This window comes from Moschus berezovskii, chromosome 3, assembly GCF_049115385.1.
Source record: "Moschus berezovskii isolate FMDL1 chromosome 3, NW_MosBer_1.0, whole genome shotgun sequence".
NCBI classification, from domain to species: Eukaryota; Metazoa; Chordata; class Mammalia; order Artiodactyla; family Moschidae; genus Moschus; species Moschus berezovskii.
In genome coordinates this window covers 43762566-43786876 of record NC_142462.1, presented here as the reverse complement: position 1 = coordinate 43786876, position 24311 = coordinate 43762566, and the positions used below count along the sequence as shown (strand labels likewise).

Genomic DNA, 24311 nt, shown 5'->3' with positions numbered 1-24311 from the left:
AGGAGAGGGTTTCCCAGGTAAAGAACTCAGTGGTAAAGAACCTGCCTGCTATTGCAGGAGACGTGGGTTTGATCCCTGGGTTAGGAAAATCCTCTGCAGAAGGAAATGGCCACCCACTCCAGTATTTTTCCCTGAGAAATCCAATGCACAGAGGAGCCTGGCAGGCTATAGCCCATGGGGTCGCAGAGAGTTGGACACGACTTAACAACCGACCAACAACAATGTGTACAGGAGTGAAATGTTAAAGTGGCAAGATTAGTTAATTAAGAAATTGTCATTTAATTTCTGTAGATTAGCCTGCTAAAATGAAAAATTCCTACCCTCTTCCCAAGAGAGATATAAAGGTTTTTATTTTTGAGGCCTAAAATCTTTCTCTATACTCCCGGGGGAAATTAATAGATTCTGTTTTCAAAATGGTAGATTTAAATGAGATTTACTTAGATAGGATTAAAAAATTCTGAAGACTTTGTACTTCCAAAGAAAAATGGGTAGAGGAAGGTGGCCAGAATCAGTTTAAAAGATGATTTTAGATCTGGAAAGATGAAAGACTATTTCACTAGCAGGATCTGTGTTCTGTTCACACTGCACTCTGGAGGTAGAAGGATCTGAGAGTGAAAACACTGTGTGCCTGCTTTTAGAGCAAAGACACTACATGACCTGGAGCCAAGATGCTGAGAAGCCTCAATGGAAGGACTACTGAAAGAGGCACTTTGGCGACCTCCCAATATACTAGTGCCTAAGAGAGAACAGAGAAAAGCAGCATTGCACAGCAGAAGACGCTCAGGTAAGGTCAACTATTAAAGGACAGAAGATCATGGCCAGGTGGAGGGAAGAGATAGTGAGGGAGTTTGGGACTGGCATGTACACACTGTTGTATTTAAAATGAATAACCAACAAGGACCTACTGTACAGCACAAAGAACTCTGTTCAATGTTATTTAACAACCCAATGGGAAAAGAAATTTGAAGAAGAATAGATACAGGTATACAAATAACTGAATCACTTTGGTGTCCACCTGGAACTATCACAACATTGTTAATCAACTCTACTCTGAAAAAAAATAAAAAGTTAAAGAAAAAAAAGAAGATCACGGCCAATTCTGAACCATTCAAGACCAGCCACTGAGCAAAGGGAGAGGGTCTCCCATTCTTTTTGTCTTAATCTGTGTTCTAGTGATTGGCATTTCATTTTTCATCATTCTCAACCATGATGTTGAGAATTTCTAAACCATTACTTAGAAAAATAATCATTTGGTTTAACTTTTCTTGTATTTGTTATGGATACACATACATATGGACTGTATATAAACACAGTGATTTGTGTAGCACTTCATCAGTACATAATTCCACAAGTACAAGGGATTATTCTATTAGGACCAAAATTCCAGAAGACACTTTCTGCATTTTGTGTTGCAAAATACCACAAATCTACAACTTTTTTCTAATATATTATGAATGGCTTCAAGACTTTACTAGTCTGTTTGTTTTAAAACTAAATATTTTTCTTAAATGAGTCAGAGAAACATCCAAACAATGGAAGTACTAAGCAAATTAAAATGTGTGTAGTATATGACTTCATATTTAAAGATATGTGGCACATAACAAGAATACACAATCAAGGGAACAATTTAATACCTGATGCTCATCATATAGATGGTATGGATGTCTTGATATTAAAAACAAATGATTTATAGGATAGCAATTGCTCTTTTCAAGGGCTTCCCAGGAGGCACTAGTGGTAAAGAATCTGCCTGCCAGTACAGGAGACAAAAGATATGGGTTCGATCCCTACATTAGGAAGATCCCCTGGAGGAGGGCATGGTATTCACTTCAGTATTCTTGCCGGGAGAATCCCATGAACAGAGGAACCTGGCAGGTTACAGTCCATAGGGTCTCAAAGAGTTGGACACAACTTAACAACTGAACAAAAACATGACTGAAGCGACTTAGCACGCATGCTCTTTTCAAAACTTGTTGGTGGATTGACTATACAAATAATAGAGCAAAATAGAAAAAAAAAATAGGAATTAACTAGGAGAACAAGAAGAAACCTGCATTCTAACCCAGTATATTTTATAATTTCTAGAAACTATTGTCATGGTGTTTTCTATACTGTGTTTTCAAACACAACTTTCCTTTCTTTTTTCTCACTGGCTAAAAACAAAATTGTCTCATATACTTTATAGACAAATTTCAAAGGAGAGACGGAGAGGCCCAAATGACCACCATGACCACCATGGAAAAGTCTTTCAAGGATGTGCACTTGTCCGTCTTGCTATCATTTTCAGTCAAACATTGGCAAACACCTGTTAACTCTTTGACATTCCTGGCTTGACATGCTGCAGCTTTAAGTTCCCCTTGTTAAAGGACAAATTTGTTTCCATATCACATTTGAATTAATATGTATCAGTTCAATTCAGTTCTGAATTAATATGTATAAAACTGTATTATTACATACTATATAAAATAAATTGTTTTCCAAAAAAAAAAACCCCAAATACTTTTAGACAGTGGTAATTATCACTTTTCTTTACCTCTGCCTTCTCACAAACTTCTTGTTTTTCAAGGCCCACCTTCCTTATGCCTTATTTTACAAAACTCCCTGAAGTTTTTAGGTAGGTGTGATACCACCTTTCTCTGAAGTCCTATTATATTCACTTTAATCCAAGAATCTAGTTATTTATGAAGAAATATGTTACTTGCCTCACATGGTTTTCTGTGTTTGTCTTACATATAAAACACAAGTAAGAAATGCTTATTATTTATAATAAAATTTTGGTAAATAATTGAAGTTTTCACAGTTAATGAAAACCTAGGGTTCATTTAAACTGATTCTTTTTTTTTTTTAATTGGAGGCTAATTACTTTATAATATTATATTGGTTGGTTTTGCCATACATTGACATTAAACTGGTTCTTAAAGGATGACTACAACAGAGCAGAGTTCATTCTCTTGACATTTCAAATTTGAAGATAAAATTTTAAATTTCTGCACATATCATGAAGACTCATAAGTGCTTGTAAAGTTTTGATTTGACCTCAGGCGTAAAGAATTTTGTTTTGGCTTTCCCCAAATATATTCCTGAAGGATCTGGACCAGGACTCAATCATTTTTAAACATGAATAATTATGATTTTATGTAACAGCACTCTGGGTAGTTGTATTACTTCCTTTCCTATTGATATGTCTACCTTGTCACAAGACTAACATATTTATAAGACTGTAAAGTCAAGGACTGTACATTAATTTATACTCTAGGTCTCAATTATAGACCTTCAAGTGGACTAAGGAAAGTAGCTTACTATTCTCTCTCATACTCTCAATTATACAAGATTGGGATCTTAAACAATTGACTCAACATACATTTTGTACATTCACACTTCAACAAAGATTCCTGCGGCTCTTTCCTTTCATCTCTACTCTCCTGGGCAGGAGCGGCTTGGGAGCAAGGGCTGGGGTTGGAAGTAGTCAGTGGTCTCAGGCTACAGAACACAAAGCCAGAGGCTGAGCTGGAGATGAAAAGCAAGGGGCAATGAGTAACGGTGGCTCTGGGTGAGTGGAATAAAGGATAAGAGAAAACAAGGAAGACTCTGCAACACTAATCTTAGCAAACTGTCAAGATCAAAGCCAGGATTGTCCCAAAAGTACGGATGGTGAAATATAGTCAATTTAAACTTTTAAATGATTATATTTTCAACTTTGTTTGGTAGGACTGGTTTGTTCTACACAAAGTTTCAGATACAGGAAGAGTGATAATGAGACATTTTATCTTTGACCACTTTTGGTTTTAGAATCATCTCACTCACTTTGTTTACTGGCTGTGTATACGGAGAAACAATAATAAGGAAAATCAGGTATTTGCTTAAAGAAATGAAATAATTTTCCTCCTAGAATGGTCAGATGGAGAAGGCAATGGCAAGCCACTCCAGTACTCTTGCCTAGAAAATCCCATGGATGGAGGAGCCTGGTAGGCTGCAGTCCGTGGGGTCGCTAAGGGTCGGACATGACTGAGCAACTTCACTTTCACTTTTCACTTTCACACATTGGAGAAGGAAATGGCAGCCCACTCCAGTGTTCTTGCCTGGAGAATCCCAGGGACGGGGGAGCCTGGTGGGCTGCCGTCTATGGGGTCACACAGAGTCGGAAACGACTGAAGTGACTTAGCAGCAGCAGCAGCAGAATAGTCAGAGATGCATGTATTATTAAATACTTTCCATCTCCTGCTGCTACTGCTGCTGCATCACTTCAGTCGTGTCCAACTCTGTGCGACCCCATAGACGCCAGCCCACCAGGCTCCCCCGTCCCTGGGATTCTCCAGGCAAGAACACTGGAGTGAGTTGCCAGTGCCTTCTCTGTTCCATCTCTTACTTGCAGGCAAACAAAGATTGCCCTAGACACTTTCCGATTCAGTGCTGAAATAAGCTTGGCTCATTGTGCTCAGTTGCTTCGGTTGTGTCTGATTCTGCGACCCTATGGACTGTAGCCTGCCAGGCTCCTCTAGGATTCTCCAGGCAAGAATACTGGAGGGGGTTCCCATGCACTTCTCCAGTGGTCTTCCTGATGCTTGGCTCAGGGTAGACATTGTTTATGGAGATACCACTGCTTTTTGTCGAAGAAGGCAATGACAACCCACTCCAGTACTCTTGCCTGGAAAATCCTATGGATGGAGGAGCCTGGTGGGCTGCAGTCCATGGGGTCACAAAGAGTCAGATCGAACTGAGAGACTTCACTTTCACTTTTCACTTTCATGCATTGGAGGAGGAAATGGCAACCCACTCCAGTGTTCTTGCCTGGAGAATCCCAGGGACTGGGGAGCCTGGTGGGCTGCCATCTATAGGGTCTCACAGACTCGGACACGACTGAAGCGACTTAGCAGCAGCAGCAGCAGCTGCTCTTTGTGCACATCTGAATGCCTCCTCTGATATCCTCCTATTCTAGTATCTGGCACTGAATTTACTTTCTCCACCATGTTACAATGTACAAGTCACTTATAATGAATTGATTTATTAAAATTTTAAAATTTTGTACTCATTTATAAACAGGTATATTTTGTGTTTAGAAACAAGGTATACATGATGAAGAACAAGTTCATTCAATGAGTGACTGTGCCAGCGTTTGAGACTATAATGATGAACAATCATACAAATCTGGCTGTGAGAAATTCTCAATCTGACACAACAAAGATGATCCACATAAGTAGTTTTACAGAGTAAAGAACTCATTGGACATATTCAACAGAACTAAGCTTCATTCAGCTTGGTGATGAATACTCAAGGGGGTGATGTTATATTTTATCCAAAGACATGTTTATGATTGCAGCAACAAATTAAGTTACTGTAAAGGTTTGGTCAACATTGTTTGTCATGCCATATCTCTTCAAGCAAAGGAAACCAGGAAATGTAGGTTTAATGACTCATTCAGGAGATGACAAAACTCCCTAAATTTGTGGTTCCTTTCAGTTTTACTCTAAGCTTGTATTAAATACTAAGACCAATTCATTCTTCATATTTATCAACAGAATTTTATTTTTGCTTATCTTCATTCCCTGATTCAAGTATAAATTGTATATCCTCTTATCCTCGGTTTGACAGAGTCCAGCTTTGTTACTGTTTGGAAATGGTGGGCAACTTCTCTATTTATACTGATGTTTATGTCTTGGCAATAGAAGAGATAGTAACTGGAGACATTTAGACTTATTTGTGTCAGATAGAATTTACTGATTCTTTGGTATGTTTAATTATGATAATAATTTAAAACAACCTACAAATCTAAAGGAGTCATTCTTTTAAAATATACTGATTATAATTTTCTAAACATTATTTTACTTTCTCAACTAGCTACTCTCCAATTGTAAATGATGGCAATAACGGGCCGTAGGCAGGCAGGCTCATTCCTGTCAAGCCCATTTTATAATTCAGGCTTAAAATGATTATATATATGTATATATACATATACACACATACACATATATATATAATGTATATCCATAGGACACTGTCCTTTCAACATTCTGATTGTTCATACCACTACTTCACTCATTAATGTTTACACTTTACAGATCAATTTCACCTATAAATTCTCATTTAAATTAAATTACATTATTTATTTATTGATTATAACAATTCATTTTTTGAGGGTTAGAATGGCTCAGCTGGTAAAGAATTTGCCTGCAGTGTTGGAGACCTGGGTTCGATCCTGGGGTTGGGAAGATCCTATGGAGAAGGGAAAGGCTACCCACTCCAGTATTCTGGCCTGGAGAATTCCATGGACTGTATAGTCCATGGGGTCGCAAAGAGTCGGACACAACTGAGTGACTTTCAGTTACTCACTCACTCACGTACCAACAAATGCAAACAGCACATCAAACTCTGTAGCAAATCCTATTTTAACTAATGCTTCTACTTTGTGCATGCTTGACTCTTACTCCAGTTTTTCCAAGTTTTGCCTCCCCACATAACTCTGTGTGTACTTGTCTTAGCAGCCTGCCCATTTTCCAAACTAAATGAAAGAACTGTCACAAATTTCTAGTGCCACCTATTAGCAGAAGCATAGAACTGCAAAGCATGGTAATTCCTTTAAACAGCACCTTAAAATCTTGATGGGTAAAATTCATCCCAAGATTCACTGATTCTAATTTACGTTTACAACTGCTGGCCTTTATAAAATAAGCTTTCATTGCATGAACTAAACTTAGATATGTCATATATTTTGGAGATTTTACTTACATCTTTGTATTAACGGATCATTTTATCATAGTTTTTTTTTTAAATGATGAAGTACAATGTCTTCATCAATTAATATATGTCTCTATGATATAATATCATGACTTTATAAATGAACATTGATAGATAAATATTAATTAAAATTTTATTTCAGTACTGGAAGATTAGAATATGCTCAAATATAAATTACATTTAAAATAGCCTGATTTTAGATTTTACAATTCACCAAAAAGATGTAAAGGTGTGTATGATATTATGATTTGGGGAACTGTGATACATAGGTGTGTTGCTGAAGTTTAAATGAGAAAAATCAGGATTAGAAATTAAGCCACAAAATTTTTTACAGCTGACTTTAAATTCTTGATAACTTTATAAGTTATCAAAGCTCACATCTGAAATACAATTATATACTCACACTAAACATAAATGGATTATGCTCTGTAACCAACAGTTTAACTTTTATTTTGTTCCTGGGAACATATGCAGTTGTATGAATTGATTCAAATTAAATTTATTCCTGACAAATCCTTCAGTAGTATTCGTTCTTAAATATAGAATTTAAATATAATTAATTGACTGAAAACCATAACATATTTTTAAATCATGTGTGACTGATGTATGTTAATTAAAAATAAGAAAAAGAAAAATCAATTATAGTTATATCTCTACTTCTATCTAGTTACCTAAATATTTAGGTACTTCATATCACTGACAATAATTGAGTTTAGGAAATATAATTTATATAAAAAGAAACAACAACCTAAAAAAGTTAGAATTGGAAAATTCATCTCTTCAGTATTCAGGTTTCCTTAAGCTATTAAAGACTGCCTCTCATTATCATAAGTTGGTGGGTCAGTCTTACATGGGGTGGATTTGTGGTCTCAGTCATTTTCTTACTTGCTAAAGTTACACTGAATCTGGTTGGTGCTATAAACAGGGAAGCCTCAACTTGAGACTTTCACTAGCTCTCATATGTCCTCATCAACACTGAATCACAAGATGTGAGACTGAGCATTTTATTTTGATTTTTCATCATTCTGCATGGATATACTTGTTGAGTAGACAAACAAAAGGTTCAGCTTTTCCATGTGCTTAAATTGAAGATTTCAGAATCAAAAGATGATTTTTACAGTTAATAGAATTTGGAAAGAAAAGACCATGCCAAATGAGAATCAGCAAAAAAGAGACCTGATGCCAAATATGCAGTGACTATTGGAGAAAAGGTATTGCAAAGAATTTATAACATCTTTGCTCTGTGAAAATACTTATATATTATCCTTACTTTTCATAGACACATTCCATTTTATCTCTGAGGAGATTTCCAATATAAGGCAAATTCCATCTTATACTATTATTTGAATACTTGAGATATTTCTGAAAGGTTTTCCTGAGACTCAAAAAGTTCATGTCCACTAAAATACATACACACTTAATTTAACATGTGACTGTCTTTTAAACCAATATAAATTTTATTTATAAAGCATTTTATTACAACTTACCAAGATTGCTTTTATTAACACTAAAATATTAATATAAATTTTGCCCTGAATATATACTTATCTATTCACATATACACATATGTGCATATATTTATATGTGCATATATGTTTGTGCTTTGTAAGTAGTAATCAAAATCTCTGAAAAGTCAACAAGTTTAATTAGTAAATCATTATTCATACTAGCTAAATTTTGAAGTGGTCATTATTGAATAATGGCAAATAAAAAATGTTTTGCAAATTCTGATTCATAATGTTTAGTTTAACATCATCATCTATCTGAAATATATGTTTGAGAATTTGACGTATCTAATAACCCCTTTCTTACAATAATTATACAATTTGACTGTGAAAAGAAACCTTTACAAAATATGAGAAGAAAGCCTCTGAAAAATCTACTATTTATTTAAGTACTATTTACTAAGTCTTCTACTGAAGGTAAAGTTAAAGGAACTGATTTAATCTTTGGATTCACATGATCACCATCATATTCAGACTTGCATATGTCTTTGATTTCTACTAAAACTCAAGCACACAATGTCCTGGAAAAGCTCATTGCATTGAGTGATGGAACATTTGTCATTTGTTTAAAACCCCAAACCTAATTTATTTGCTTAGGATTTCCATAGGTTTTTCTGAAGTCTTCATTGTACCACACACTCCAAAAGGAAAATTTTATGATATTCTGGTATTTCATGGGAAAAGTGACATTTCACTAGTTTTGTAGGGGAAATAAACAGTTATGAACTGATTTTAAAAATAAGAATTATAACATTTAGCTATGTTATATGAATTTAAGGAAGGTAAAACTATCTCTGACTGAGTTTTTCTTGAGGATAATTTGTATGTGACTGCTGAGATTTATAGAGCTCTCACTTTTGCTTCCCCCACAAGGATTCTAAATCAGATTGGTTCAGAGGGAAAGTGAGCATACCCCATTTTTCTAATATTATCACTTCTCCACACGGTCCTGAAAACATCTATTCTATTACTTTTTCCTACAAAATAAAGAGGTACCTTATTAGATATGTATATACATCTACTACAAAGTCTGACTTCTTGTTTTTTACTTCTTTTTCTCTCTCACTTAACATATCAAATCTCTTTTATCTCCTATCAGACAAGATGACAAGTAGAAAGTAAGCACAGTGATTGCCTGAAACTTTGTCTTGGCAACCTGAGCAATGAGAGAGTTAACTTAATGGTGGATCTTTGAAAACAAGTGACCATGGGAAATTAGAGTTGGCAGGGATTTAACTCTTCATGAATCATGCTAGAATATTTTTAAGGGCAAAGCAGTGAATGTTTTAACCATGTTTGACATCTAATTAAGAAGGAAAAAGAAGGAGCTAAAAAAAATCTCTATCATAGTTTAGAAACAAAGTACTGACAATTGGTTACCAGACAGTTGCTTTGGCAAAACAAGTCTACATATAGAGAAAATAAGGTAAGGATGTATCAATAAAATGATAGAAGAAAATTGCTTGGGCAATCCCTTTTATTCTTTTTGCTGTTCATTTCACAGCTTGTTTTACCAAATTGTCAAGCTCTAGGTACATCAATAGAATTGTTATGTAGTTGTAAGGCAACTTTTGGTTTAAAGGAAAGCAGAGTAAGTCTAATGGATACCATTAGACAGAAGAGCTCATAAACACAGTGTCAAATGTACACATCTTGTCAATATATACAGATCACTTCATTTAGACAAGTTTAAAGCATTTGTATATAACAAAAGACTATTGTAATGAAATGCTATCTTCTAATATGTGGGAAAACTGGTGCCTCTTCTATTAATGGAGAGTAATCCATTAACATGGAAATAAAATTATTGCAAAATAAATAAACATAATTCTCAATTTTATAATTTATTTAGCACTTAGACAAGTATCTAAAATACAGTAGATTTTAAAAAGGCATGTCATGTCTAAAACTTATTCCAAAATTATAGCATATACTTATTTACATCTTCAGGAACTAAGCTTATATGTAAAACTCACTCATAAGAAATATAAACTTAGAGAAACTGGACCATCAACCTAAGAATTACTGGATGAACTACTCTCAGAGAATAAAAACAGAAAGCAAAAACTGACAAAAAACAGAGATATCATAATATCATATACTAGGTAAATAATTTAAAGACAGCTACTATATAAAGATATACCTTGGATTTAATTAAATATTTAATGCTTACTATTTGATTATTTTTAAAAATCCTATATAAATACAATTGCAATTCTGCTTGCTAATGTTTAAAATTCATTCTCATTTTAACAACCAAACAATTATACCAAAATATAGTCTCCAATTCAATGCATTTTATCTAATAAATCTAAATAAACACATTAATAGGTATTTAATTTTCTAATCCAAAAGTGTGAAAATTACATCTGTCTTTCTTATTTGTGGTCCTCATTCACCCTAGAGTATTCAGAAAGAGATGTTCCCCATCATGTGAAAATTAAAGAATATGTTTTCTGTCATCAGGTAATGTACAGTAGACAGACATCTCTACAGAGAGGTTCAATAATTTTCTTTCATATTACAGGCTAAAAACACAATATAATTGAAGCTTCTCACTGCCCCACTCCCAATTGTAGAAATTTGAGAATCATAAGAAAGCAACACCTTAGGGAGTAAAACTACTTGAGTTAAAACAGTTTAATCTTCAATTCCATTTTAATAATATCTCACTATATAAATATTTTCTTCCATTAAATTTATATACATCATGTTAGAATTTACATTAGCATGATTTTACACATCTGTATATAAAATCTATCTAAACAACTGTAGAACAAATATTTTCTTTAAAATCCTCATTAAAAAACAAGCATATACATTAAACTGTAACCAGACCAACTATGTGATAAGGCTTTTTATTCCCCCTCTTAAATTTATACTTTGTTTTGAAAAGAAGTTCACACAACTAGCTGTACAACTAGAAAGTAGTATCTCTTCAGTTCTCACTTAAGTACATGAGAGTCAAATAACATTATATTTCAAAGGTTTTAGCTTTACACCAATTAGCCAAATACAGTCTTTTGTACAATCATAACACTGTAGAAAAACTAGTCTGTTCTTTCCAGTTTATATTCTCTTGGCAAACCATGATCTACTGCTTATGTTAAGCATCTGATTGTCAGATTCGAACAAACTGAATATTCATGACAACAATTAACCATTTATTGTCTAAAACTAAGAAAATATAATTTATCATAACAATTATTATATGTGAGGCATTCACATCTACAAAGAGACCATTGTTGCAACAGTGGTTTTAAAAAATATTTTAACAAGAGTAGAGTGGGAAAAATTAACAGGATATATGATCACATATACAGATCTGTATTTACCAGGCATTCAGCTCTTTTCTGCAAATGTGATTAAATGCTCTTTGTTTGCATTTAAATTGTCATATATCCAACAGAACGCATGAATTTATAAAGAAAAAAAAGTGTTTCAATCATCTCCAAAAGACCCACACAATCACAAAGGTTTCTCAGGTTAAACTCAAGGTTTTAAGGTTTAGGTTGGGAGGGAGTTCAAGGAATAAAAAGGCAGGGGGCAGCGGGGCATTAGAAAGCTAGCCAAATAAAAGGAAGAGAAAAACTTACCTTTGTAGGATAATTTCAGTCTTGGCACATTGTTTTTCCCATTTTGGTAGTTTGCTCTTGCTGTAAGTAATACTCCCCAGAAAAGACAGACAATCCTAGCGAACCAGCCCATGCTGCAGACGCTGTGGGTCCTATGCTGCTTCAGTCTCCCGTCCTGTATTGTGCGGCCAGAGAAGTTCAAACAATCTGGAAACTGGAGGTAACAGGTGATTTAGGTCAGTTTCATTCATAAATGCAGACAATCAAGACCTCCAGGCAACACTAACACCTCTTCTTCTGTAACAGTCACTGAAGCACAGAAACTTCAAACCCTCCAAAAAAAAAAAAAAAAAAATCGAGCCAGGCACCGGATAATGAGGCACAACTGTTGTGTGGGGAAAAAAAAGAAAAAACAAGGGCTGCTGCAGTGGTGCTTAAGAAGCAGTTCCTTTTATCTGGGTTCTTCTGATAGCCGACGGACTCTAATCCTGTTCCCTGCTTCATTCGGCTCCGGCTCCGGGGAAGCAGAATGAAAGGGAAACAGAGAGGGAGGGAAACGAGGGGGGGGACCGTGAGCAGCGCGGACTTCTCCCGTGCACATGTAGGGGGAGATGACACAAGATCCCACAGACAGGTTTCCCCAACACTCACTGGACGGGCTGACAATGGGAGAACAGGCAAGCTCAGCCCACTCCCCTTCCCTCGTGTCACACAACACATGCAAAAAACATCTCGTAGAGATTAGAGCCGGGAGCAGAACCCTCCAGCGTGCCTGTGAAAGGCATGCAGCTATAAATTTACTTCCCAAGGCAAGCGTTGTTTTATAGCCATTTTTAGGTGCAATTTTGAGAAAACAATCTGAATTCTGCTACCTACGTAATTTACAACTCACGGTCATTATATAATTCTGCTTGAACTTGTGTGCTGTATGTGTATATGTATGTTTATGCCTGTATACATATGTAGTTATGCATATATATGTCTGTCCTTTTCATCAGTATAACTTTAACCACTGAAGGTTTTAAAGCCTTGTTAGCGATTGTTCCCTTCTCCCGACAAACCCCCTTGGATCAACTACCCCCTCTCCCGCCCCACTGCAATTTCAGGGAAGAAATTCCTAGTAAAGCCCATTTCAACAATCAGTTCGAGACAAATATAGGTCCACTGAGAATTATAAATTACAACAAGGGATTCTCAAAAGGATACTCAGAATTTAAAAACATCTACGGTTTTTCAGCTTCTGGAATGCTCTGGCTAACGTTTTTAATGCATCACATCTCATTAATTAAAGCCACTTCCCTAGTTTTGGTTTAAAGATCAGAGGAAGATGACAAAGTTCACAAAAGTCCCTGCTGAGTGTCAAGGACCAAAATAAAGACAGTATCTCTGTGTCTTCATGAGCTGGTGAAGGGTTACTAAATTTTCTGTGGACACGCATGTATTTATGCAGTCGTACACATAGCACTAATTCTTTCCTAAATAGACATGTCTGAGGTGTTTAAATTTCCTTTTCTATTTTTCTTTCAGTTTTTCTCACAGCTGATATCCATATAGGACTGTGTGTGTCTGTGTGTGTGTGTGTGTCTGTGTGTGTGTGTGTGTCTGTGTGTGTGTAGGAAGGGTGCATAAAAATCAAAGAACTTGCATTCCCCAACTCTCTCTACTTTGCACCCTCCCCCCACCCCAGGTATGACACACAGGTTAGAAATACAGAGGAGAGGGCTGTTCCAATAATACAGAAATAACTTGGCTGAAAGAAGGTGAGTTTGCAATTAAAACCATGAACACTCATTGAAAGTGGTTTAGTATTCATATATTAAAAAAAAAATGACCTGAGCATTGTCACTACAGCTTTCATTACTTAATGTCTACAGACCAATAGAGAAAGAGAAGCTCTCTCTGTGCGCAAGTGTGTATGTGTGTGTGTGTGTGTGTGTGTGTGTGTGTGTGTTTGCCTGAAAGTAGGCGGAGGAGGTGGAAGGGAATGAAAAGGATTTAAAGGGGGGAGAATGGGTGAAGGGAGGAGGAATTCCCTGTCTACCCCATTAGATTGATTCATCAAATAGACCGTATTGTATTTGTCACTTCCCACAAGCCTATTGATCAGTCAGTATTGTGAAGAAAATAAAATCCAAAAATAATGTTGATTTTACTGATTCCCACACTTGTTATCCTGAGCGCTTTTCATGCTCTAGGCAATGGATTAAGGCTACAAATGACAAGAGGCTTGTCTATCTTCCATGGATTACTCTCTATAGACATTCATTCTGTGGAGGAATTCATGTCACTTTGGGATTATTTAGGAGATTGGACTAATGGATTATTCTATCGAAATATCACATATGATTACTTTAAATAGTTGTGCCATTTTCACTAATATATATTTTTAATATTTATTTTTCTCCTTCTCTTGTTACCTCAAGTAGGAGAGCAAGTTTATATTTGTCAAAACTAAACAGGATAAGCAAATTTAGAAATGTATCCATTTCACTTGTATAATGTCTAATCATGAAACATGTTGAGGTGTTCCAGGAAAAATAAAAGATTGTAGAAAAAATTCAAATAAAAAAGGGTGAGCATTGACTTCATGGACAAGAAAAACACTCAATCTATATTTTGGACCACAAAATCAGGACAGAATTATTTCACTTTCTAAAATAAATAATTTAAAATTTAAGTCAGAATTGCGTACCATAGACACCCCCATGTTTATATCCAAACACAGGTTTCTTTTTTTAAAAACTCTGATGTATTTATTTACATTTGATGTTTTTCTTATTCTCTGAAATTTTTATGATCTTTAGGTCTTTTCAAATTTTTGAAAGTTTAATGAATACACATTTACTTCTCTGTAGATTTTTTAATTAAAAAATTGTAGAATAGGAAGTTCTTTATGTGAGTATAACTGTTCTAGACTGATTACATTATAAAAATAGAAAAGTGTGACCACCGATAGACTTTTTTTTTAATGTAGAAAGAAAGAGAGAAGGAAAAGGAGGGCAGCGAGGAAGGAAGGAATATACTACATGCCTGAAAAATATTTACCAAAGTATTTGTTATATTATATTTCTACAGATTTCTCAGTTGACATTGGGGATAAATAAAGTTGTTTTCTATGTTTTCCTTATATACCCAAACATGTGAGGGATAATCAAGGTTAAACCTATTTCCCAGGTGTACGCAGGGTGTGTAATTGCTCAGTCGTGTCTGACTGTTTGTCACTTCATGGACTGTTACCCACCAAGTTACTCTGTCCGTGGGATTCTCCAGACGAGAACACTGGAGAAGGTTACCATTTTCGTCTCCAGGGGATCTTCCTGATCTAGGGATCGAACCCTCATCTCCTGCGTTGGCAGGTGTATTCTTTACCACTGTGCCACCTATTTCTCAGTTGAAGTAGATGCAAGGTTGAGGTGGACTTGGGTGGGTGTTTATCAGAATCTATCAACATCTGCATGATTGAAATATGGACTTTGATTCACCTCCTAAGAAACATCACTCCCTACTCTGAGAATATGTGAACTCAGCCCTGACACAGTCAAGCCTGCTGTATTTGCCACATTAACCATTGATCTTACTGCATTACTTACATTTTTAAAAGTCAGAAATGATATATTGACCTTTTAACATTGTATTTTTTAAGGTACAAGTGAAAAATCTTATTTTGTTTCTCTTAAAGGAATATCTCTATTTTCAATTATTTTCTAACCCACAATCTACATCATGTGCTATAATTAACTCTACTTGCAACCGAGCTCCTAATATCTTCTTCAATTTCAAGTTTTCAGATGTGACTAAGTTCTGCTACAGAGTCAAATCTGAGCAGGTGTTTAATATGGTGATCATGATGTTGTATACATTTCTGTCACATAAATCTGTAGTTTTTAATCTCGCCTCACTCCATATTGGGATGGATTACAGAGACTTCCAAGTATAAAACTCTGACAGGCAGTTTTCTGGGTGGTGTGCTTGATTTTCTAGAGAAGCAACTCTTCCAGCTTCACTGCTGGTTGGTTAACTCTTCTTTCTCAATTAAGATTGGCATAGTTGTAGAAGATACATGTTAAAGCAATTTTCCATATGAAATGTATTTATAATATTTTCGTCTATGAGCTAAAAGCAATGTGTACATTTTAAATGTCTACTTCATATAGTTTATTATTTATTATGAAACACACTGAGATGGCAATATACATTGTGATTTAATAGCAGAAACTGTTCTAATTTGTGAGATGGTATTTCAAGTGCTTCTCCAGTTTATAGACACCCTGATACTTTCTGTGAGTGGTAGGCAAAAATACTTGCTATATTTGTACATAAAAGAATATAAGGAGAAACATTGTTCAGATATAATTAAAAGACTGAGTGGAGGAAATGTAGTTGAAGTTATGGTGTACATCATTAAACACACCTGTCTCTCCCTGCAATCCCACTCCACCCTGGTTAGATATAGAAACACCCTCAAAATGTGTGTCACCTACAGAACTAGATGCCTCTTTAAGAGAAACTACTAAGAATTTCAAAATGAGTTGGATAACAAGCTCTCCTACGAAACAACACCAAGAAGGAAAACAAATACTAAAAAACAAATAAAAAGTTCCATATTCTTCCCAAGGTGTTATTCAATTGAGTCAAGGAAAAAAAAAAACTGTATTAGTTTCTATTCAACATCTGCTATTTCCTTTTTTTTTTCTTCCTTCAAAGGAAAGCTTCATTAGTATATGAGAAAGGCCTATGATCAACAGAATTATAGCAAATGTCAGAGTAGAACATTTGCCCTTGCTCTGACATCTCATGCTGGAAATTCATTTTTAATGAGGGTTTTCTGGTAAGGGAATTTGAATCCTTTTTTTTTTTTCTAAAAAGAAATGTGTGGGTGAAAACATTCTTTAGAAGATCAGAAGACATCTTATTAATTGAGAAAACTAAATAGTTGATGTATTATTCATTCTAGCCAAAAAAAAAAAAATGATAGTTATTTAAGAACTACTGTGGTAGTCGCTGAGAACTGGGGGTGGCAGGTTAAAAGCAATATTTAAGAAATTAAATTAAACTTTTTATAATCTGACCCTTATGAATTTTTTTAGCATAAGCCACATGTGAAAGCATGAGTTGAGAGGAGAGACCGGTAAGAAGCAAAGGGAATTCAATCTCTAGGGAAGCATTAACTCCTCCCTTCCCCTCCTACACACCAATGAACAGAGATCTCAGTAAAAGAATCTAGCAGTTACTCCGAACTGAATTTCCAACAGTGTAAGCAAAAAACAGTTTTATGTTTTTTCTTGTGACATCAATGTTCATTATATTTAAGGTAAATAGAGACTCGAGATAAAGGCCCTTTTGTTTTTCAAATGAATTTACATGATAGATGTTAAATCAACTCAGGAGTTCAGAAACTGGCCAGTCACATTATTTGTGACTCTAGGTTTAAAAAATGTTTAAACAATTAAGGGGTATCAGAAATTGCAGGAGGAGGCTCTTTAGTGTTCAGGTAAAACGATAGCTTCTCTTTCCTTGAGGATTTGAACCACAGGGCTAGCAGGCTAGTTTTATTTCACTTGTGTGGGGAACAGAATAGAGTGACCAAAAAAAAAAAAAGATGCATAAAATTTTGTTCATGTTTAGTGTCTATGCAGCCAAAAGTGGCTAAAATCTAGTTATAGGAATGGGATTTATCATTTCCACAGTCTCTCTTTTCTTTCAACTTCTTAAATCAATCATATTTTTCAACATTTCAAAATGTTTTGCACATGGAATTTTTCCTTTTTCACCTAGTTCAGGAGCAGAATCACTACAGCTTCTTTATTCGATTATCTGATAAGTGAATGCAGTCTTCCTGAATATTAAAATATTAAAATAATAAGATACTGAAATACCTGTGTAGGTTTTTGCTATTGTGGTTGTTGTTTTGTTTTTAAGTGAGAGTGTCTCCACCTCAACTCAAATGGAACAAGAAAGTTTTCAAGTGAGACAAAAATCCCATTGTTAATACTGATCAGTACAGGGTAGGCAGTGAGGAGGAAAAAATGAGGCGTCCGTGGAATACAAATGAAATGAGCAGGTTGGCTGTTGAGTGTTGCAGGATATGAAGTTATTAGTTATTTGCTTTCAGCAAAGGCATAGCACACAGCTTCTCACTGAATAAATAAATAAGCAGATCTGTACTAAGCAAACAAAGTGAAGAAACTGCGCAGTATTGTTTAAAGGATTACTTTACATCTGACTCAGGCAAAGTAGATGCATAGTTTCCCTTTGTTACCATTGAAAAGAATGTTGCACCTCAGATTAACTTTACTAAAATCTGTATGTTCGAGGAAGGGAACTTTTTTTCTTTCTTTCTTTTTTAAAAGATGTTTTTAAAGAGTTTGAAACTGATAAGGATAGGGAACAGAAATGCTGAAGCCTAGAATTAAAGCTCCTTAAAAGGGTTTATTATAAAGGCAAAACCAAGTGTTTGGAAGATGGTGACTCAAAAACTACAGAGCATTCTGCTTTTCAAGGGCACAGATTTCTCCAAATTGCAAGAGTTAGGAAAGACTTCAATTGTTTCCTTCCCTATTCTGTATTGTTTCAAGTGTTAAGTATCATTTGGTCTAGTTCTATGCCCTCCATTTTCTTCTTTTGTGCTGTGGGGATGGTGTTAGAATTATATGCCAGGTTTCATTTTACTCTCTTGGCTACAGAAGCAGCTGTCACTTTATGGGATAGATTAGGAAATGCCTTGTTTATTAGTTACCCATTATTATTTTTATTTTCAGTGATTTATGTAGAAAATTCAAGTCTTCCCCATTTTCCTCTGGAAGTATTCAAAGAAAAAGTCTCCTTGAAAATCAATTAACAAAAATTAATTTTCTCATTTCTACCACAATGAAAAGGGAAAATAACATCAATATGTCCAACCTTGAATCTTTTTAAATTAGAGATCCAAAATGAAAATAGTTTGACTAGCGGACTTAAATGGCAAATGTGATTAGTCTCTTGCTTGTTTTTTCAAAGTTGATGTATAACTTTAGTAACTTAAAGCACTTAAATGTCCCTCAAATACCTCAAATATCTAATAGAATATTATAAGACACTCTTTGCAGCATAAAAATAATGTTCACTACAAGTCATGTTCTCACAAATTTTAACTCTATTATCTCAAAGTTTAGCAATTAACAGTAATAATTTGCTGATGATACATAAGAAAAAAACCATTAGTTAATTTTTAACTTAAATTTTTAAACAAGTGTAATTCTCATTGTGTAACTTTGTAGCAATAGCATTTGATGGTTTTTGATAGAATCACATAGTTTGGTAGTCTTGCTTTGACATATTAAATAGCTACTGCCAATTTAATAATGCTGTGAAACCTATTTAAATTTCCTTAAGCTAAAATAAAAACACTAAAGAGAAATAATAAAACTAAATTTGAGTGAATCAAGCTAAATGTGGTAATCTATTTCTTAGACTGTCAACATGAGTTTGTAGGTGTTTGCCACTGTGTGTAACCCAGCATAGCTAATTTGGTTTTAGAGACAATTTTAGACACAGATATACATATATTCTTTCTTTACTCTCAAATCCAGTCACTTTTGAAACAATTTCAGGTCTCATATTTCTTGCATTGTTTCTTTTATATTTACCCATTTATTCAACAAGATTTTGAGAATTGCCTAGGTGTCAATCATTTTGTCTTGTAAAACAAATTACATATTTTTTGAGAATTAGTGATATGTATTCCTAATAACTAATATCTATCTTTGTAAAAAACTTCTCTACCATAAATATTAAAAAATCTACAAAGTTTTCTGTACTTCTTTTGGACTGGAGAGAGATTTATTTATTTACTTATAATACTTTTCTCCTGCTATTTTATTTTCATCAAATCCTGTGACCATTCATTCCTTCTAGAAATATTTTCTCTATTATTGTGAAAGTTGCTACCTGATGACTGAATGTCTACACATTTTGCTGAATTACTTCTGATCATAGGCTATTGTAGTCTCCTAAAATTAATATGCTTATATTAGGATTTCACAGTAGGAACTCAGGGTATCAGATTGCTTTAAGAAAAAAAGACTTGCATAAATTTTCACAGTGATTTGTGACTGTTCTGGAAGATTTCTCCCCTATGATTCTATGGTGCTAGGTGCATACATCTATTTTAGTTCTTATTACTTTGTATTATAACAAATTTCCTCAACAGACTCTAATCGCAAAGAGAACAGAACCTTTTTCTCATTATTTTATTTTCATTGCTCAGCATAACTTCTGGCACAGAGTAAAGTTTAACCTATTAATTAACAGATTAATTAATTAATTAAAGAGTCAGGGGAAATATACACTAGATAGGCCCAGGAATCTCACAATTTTAATAAATAGTTTGGTAGAAATGGTTTCTTTGCAGATACAATTATACTAGTTTTCCATGTTCCTATATTAAACATGGATTGGAGTGTAGACAGTAACACAGAGAGATTTCTAAATTGTTCATTTAAAATGCTGCTGAAGAAACCATATTATAGTCCATAAAATATCTTTTGGTCTTTTCTTCAAAGCATGGAAAATTTTGCTATTTTGTTATTATTATTTTTATTCAATATATATTTCTTCTCATAATGAAGACCTTTCTTCAGATTCCCTATAGCCCAATAACTATTAAAGTATGTTTTTAGTATGGACATTAATCAAAATGAAAATTCTCCAGTGTTAGCAAATATATAGTGTTTTCAAATGGCAGTAAGTTCTCACTTTATTTTTTTATTTTAAAAATTTAGAGACGTTTATAAAACTAAGAAAGTCACCAAAATTGTGAAAGCCACCACAATGCATATGAGATAGGACATCTGGATTTAAATCACAAGATCACAATTTGTAGCAATATGATTGAAATTTTAGTTTCTTTGTTTTTTTTTGTTTGTTTGTTTGTTTGTTTTTTAATTTATTTTATTGGAGGCAAATTACCTTACATTAATATATTGGTTGGTTTTGTCATACATTGACATGAATCTGCCCCGGGTGTACGTGTGTTCTCTTTCTTGAACCCCCCTCCCACCTCCCTCTCCCCCATATCCTCCCGCCATCTCATCCCTGTGCACCAGCCCCAAGCATCCTGTATCATGTGTCGAACCTGGACTGGTCACTTATGATAATATACATACTACAATGCCGTTCTCCCCAGTCATCCCACCTTCACCCTCTCCCACAGAGTCCCAAAGACTGTTCTCTATGCCTATGTCTCTTTTGCAGTCTCGTATACAGGGTTCAGGTTACCATCTTTCTAAATTCCATATATATGCATTAGTATACTGTATTGATGTTTTTCTTTCTGGCTTACTTCACTCTGTATAATTGGCTCCAATTTCATCCACCTCATTAAAACTGATTCAAATGCATTCTTTTTGATGGCTGAAAAATACTCCATTGTGTATATGTACCAAAGCTTCCTTATCCATTCATCTGCAGATGGACATCTAGGTTGCTTCCATGTCCTGGCTATTATAAACAGTGCTGCAATGAACATTGGAGTACATGTGTCTCTTTCAATTCTGGTTTCCTCAGTGTGTATGCCCAGGAGTGCGATTGCTGGATCATATGGCAGTTCTATTTCCAGTTTTTTGAGGAATCTCCACACTGTTCTCCATAGTGGCTGTACTAGTTTGCATTCCCACCAACAGTGTAAGAGGAGATATTGGTCATCTCCTGCTACCTAATGGCTGTTATGATCAAATCAGTTTTCATATTTGACAGTAAAAGGATGTCCAGGGAGTTCGCATTCAAGGTAGAGTTCCCACCATCACAGAGCATGTCGTCAGACTGTGCAATCACGGAGTTTGACCAAAACCTCTGTGCATGAGAACTGAATACGGACAGCCAGGGTGACAAGTAAATACTGTTGGTAAAATATAGCGATTCTAAAATGCCCTTTGGAGAAAGAAAAGACAATCTTTTGAGAATAATTGCAAAAGCTAGATGGAAAAAGAAGAAAGGAGCATATAGACTGTTATTACTTTGGGGTGTTGAAACATTATACATTATGTATTACATGCTGGATTTTTAAATGCACCAAATTTACATATCAAGTGCCGCAGGTTTGACCACAAAGAATAAGATAGCTAAATTAAAATATGAAGACTAGAGAAGGCAGCAGCAAGTAGAGAACCTCTGCCTTAGATTAACAAGCATGTGTTTGCCTTCGCTAATCAGCCTTGCACCCATAGGCAGCTGCAAATTGAAGGAGAGCAGCATTTCACATCTTAATAAATCACTGGAGACTCACTTGGCCAGATGTGGGCTTGAGATTCTCCACCTTTCACAGCTTCTACAGTACAGAAAGAATTGTATCTTTTATAGTAACTCAAACTTTAAATTAGTAAAAGACCCATTACTAGCACTAAATCCTCAATATGCAAGTTTTTTTTTTTTTTCTACTAATCTAAGTTGCAAACTTCATGAATCCGTATTTACATTTCAGAGCAAATTATTTTCCCAGAAAAGTGTCATGCTTAACTTTAGGAAGCAGAGAAGTTTAGGTCAACAGGTGAAACACCTGTATAACTATTATGGGAATATTTCCTGCTACTATTTATATTTTAAGACATTACGTCTTATAGGTCATCAGCACTCTTTGGTACTTTAACTGTTCAAATTTTGTTTCATGTTGTTTTCAGAACACTAGGGAATCTTGATTGGCTGGTAAATAAGTTAATTTTCCATTCTAGTGGAATGTTTTACTATAATAGTTTCAACAGGAACATTTTCCCTTTTACCTTTATCATTACTGTTAAAGCACAATGGCAAAAACAGGACAATGATTGATATTATACAATTATCTTTGAACAGTTTCTCGAACTAACAAATAGATACCACAATGTATCATTTAGATTCACAAAATAAATCGTTATGGATATATTAAATTACAAAATAAGTCCATTTTATATTTATTTTCACTCTAATTGCCAGACATTAAAACATTAAGAAGTATGAAAATACAATTATTGAAATCTGAATAGAATTACACTTTTTATTTTTGTATAAGTATCAGTCCATTGCAAAGCTTTCTAGATTTATTGGCCATAAATAGTAGGCTATGTTAAGCAGATTTTAAAGAAAGACTCATGTTTTATAAACCTCTATGGAATTTAAAAATTCTGTCCAGTTGTATTCCCTCAAAAAACACGATATTTCAAATGTATTTTGCAGCATTTTCAAATGTGAATTCAATAAATGTAGAAAGCCACTTAGACTCCTGCTAAATTGAGTCTATCAGAAAGTGGTTCAAATATCACTAATTGTTTTATAAGAATAATCATATTGTAGCTTTAAACAAACTTAAGCTTCAGTCTACTTTAAGACTGGAGTGCCAGGATGAAAATAAAGACCCTTCTGCTGAAATAGAGACTATTGAGTTACATTTAACAAGATGCAGGATGTGGCACTTGAGGGATCTAACACTGGTGGGCTGTGTGCCACCCCAGCAGCTAGATCAGGTTTCCTTTGCCTCAAACGATTTCAGAATAATTTCATAAAAATTACATGACTGACACTAAAGCTTTCTTCCCATTCCTATGTATTTAAATGCTAATATCTTCATAATTCATTGGAATCCTTTAAAAATACCAGAAAAGAAAGTGAAATAAGACAGCAGTTTCACTTTGGTGAATTTTATTGTACAAATTAAGATGACCTTTTATTTACTCTAAAGGTTTTCCCATACTGCTCTTTTCTTTCTTTTTTTTTTTTTTGGTGTGTGTTTTCATCAAATGCATTTTGGGATACTTTCCACAGCCCTTTCTGTCAGCTATAAATATGAGTGACTGGGTACGTAAAAAAACATTGGTAAGGTATCTTTTTCTATATACATTATCATTATAGTAAGTGTCCCCTTTAGTTCATTCTATCTCTAATTTGGTTATTCTCCTCTTTAAATTCAATTCTCTAGAAAATCTTGCAAAATAAATTATTTTAACTCTAGTCATTCCAACACTCATTATGCATTATGAGCATCTCTATACATATGTATTGTGTTTGGGCATGTTTTTATGTATTCATTCTGTCAGTATAGTGCACATATCATGAATATATTTGTCTTCAACAGCACTTTAATTATAGGACATCTTCAGTGGTGATGGTCATATGGATTACTTCCTGTGAAGTTCCTAGGGCAATTTCTTTCCTACAATGGGTCCTCAATAAATGTAACTGAATGACTTCCTGACTATTGTTATGGATCCTGGGAGATGCAGGATGGGGTTAGCAGCAAGACACAAAGCTGGCTGTCAAAACTGTTATATTCAGATGAACAGCAAAATGTTGAAAGAGACCTTAAAGTTTTCAGAAGCACTCTGCCTGTTCTGTCAAAAACTGATTGAAAGAATGGTATGTATCCTGAACTCAGGGAGACTGGGTTGAAAAACAAATCCCAGATTTCAAGAAACTGGTCAATGACTAATTTACTTTAGTAATAAAGAGAAAAAAAGAATAAAAATAATGATGGTTTAAAATTACATTTAACTGA

General features: G+C 34.6%; 1 protein-coding gene across 2 annotated transcripts in view; it reads right to left on the bottom strand.

Moving 5' to 3' along the window:
* Positions 1-12474, bottom strand: part of SEMA3A (semaphorin 3A) — a 267472-nt gene extending 254998 nt beyond the window's left edge. Inside the window, exon 1 of one of the 2 annotated variants that reach the window (XM_088833878.1) lies at positions 11834-12474. In XM_088833878.1, coding sequence (XP_088690004.1) covers positions 11834-11945 — 112 coding nt within the window. In that variant the 5' untranslated portion in view covers positions 11946-12474. The remainder of the gene's footprint in view (positions 1-11833) is intronic. The other variant, XM_055420630.2, reaches the window with a different exon arrangement.
* Between the last annotated feature and the right edge of the window lie 11837 nt (positions 12475-24311).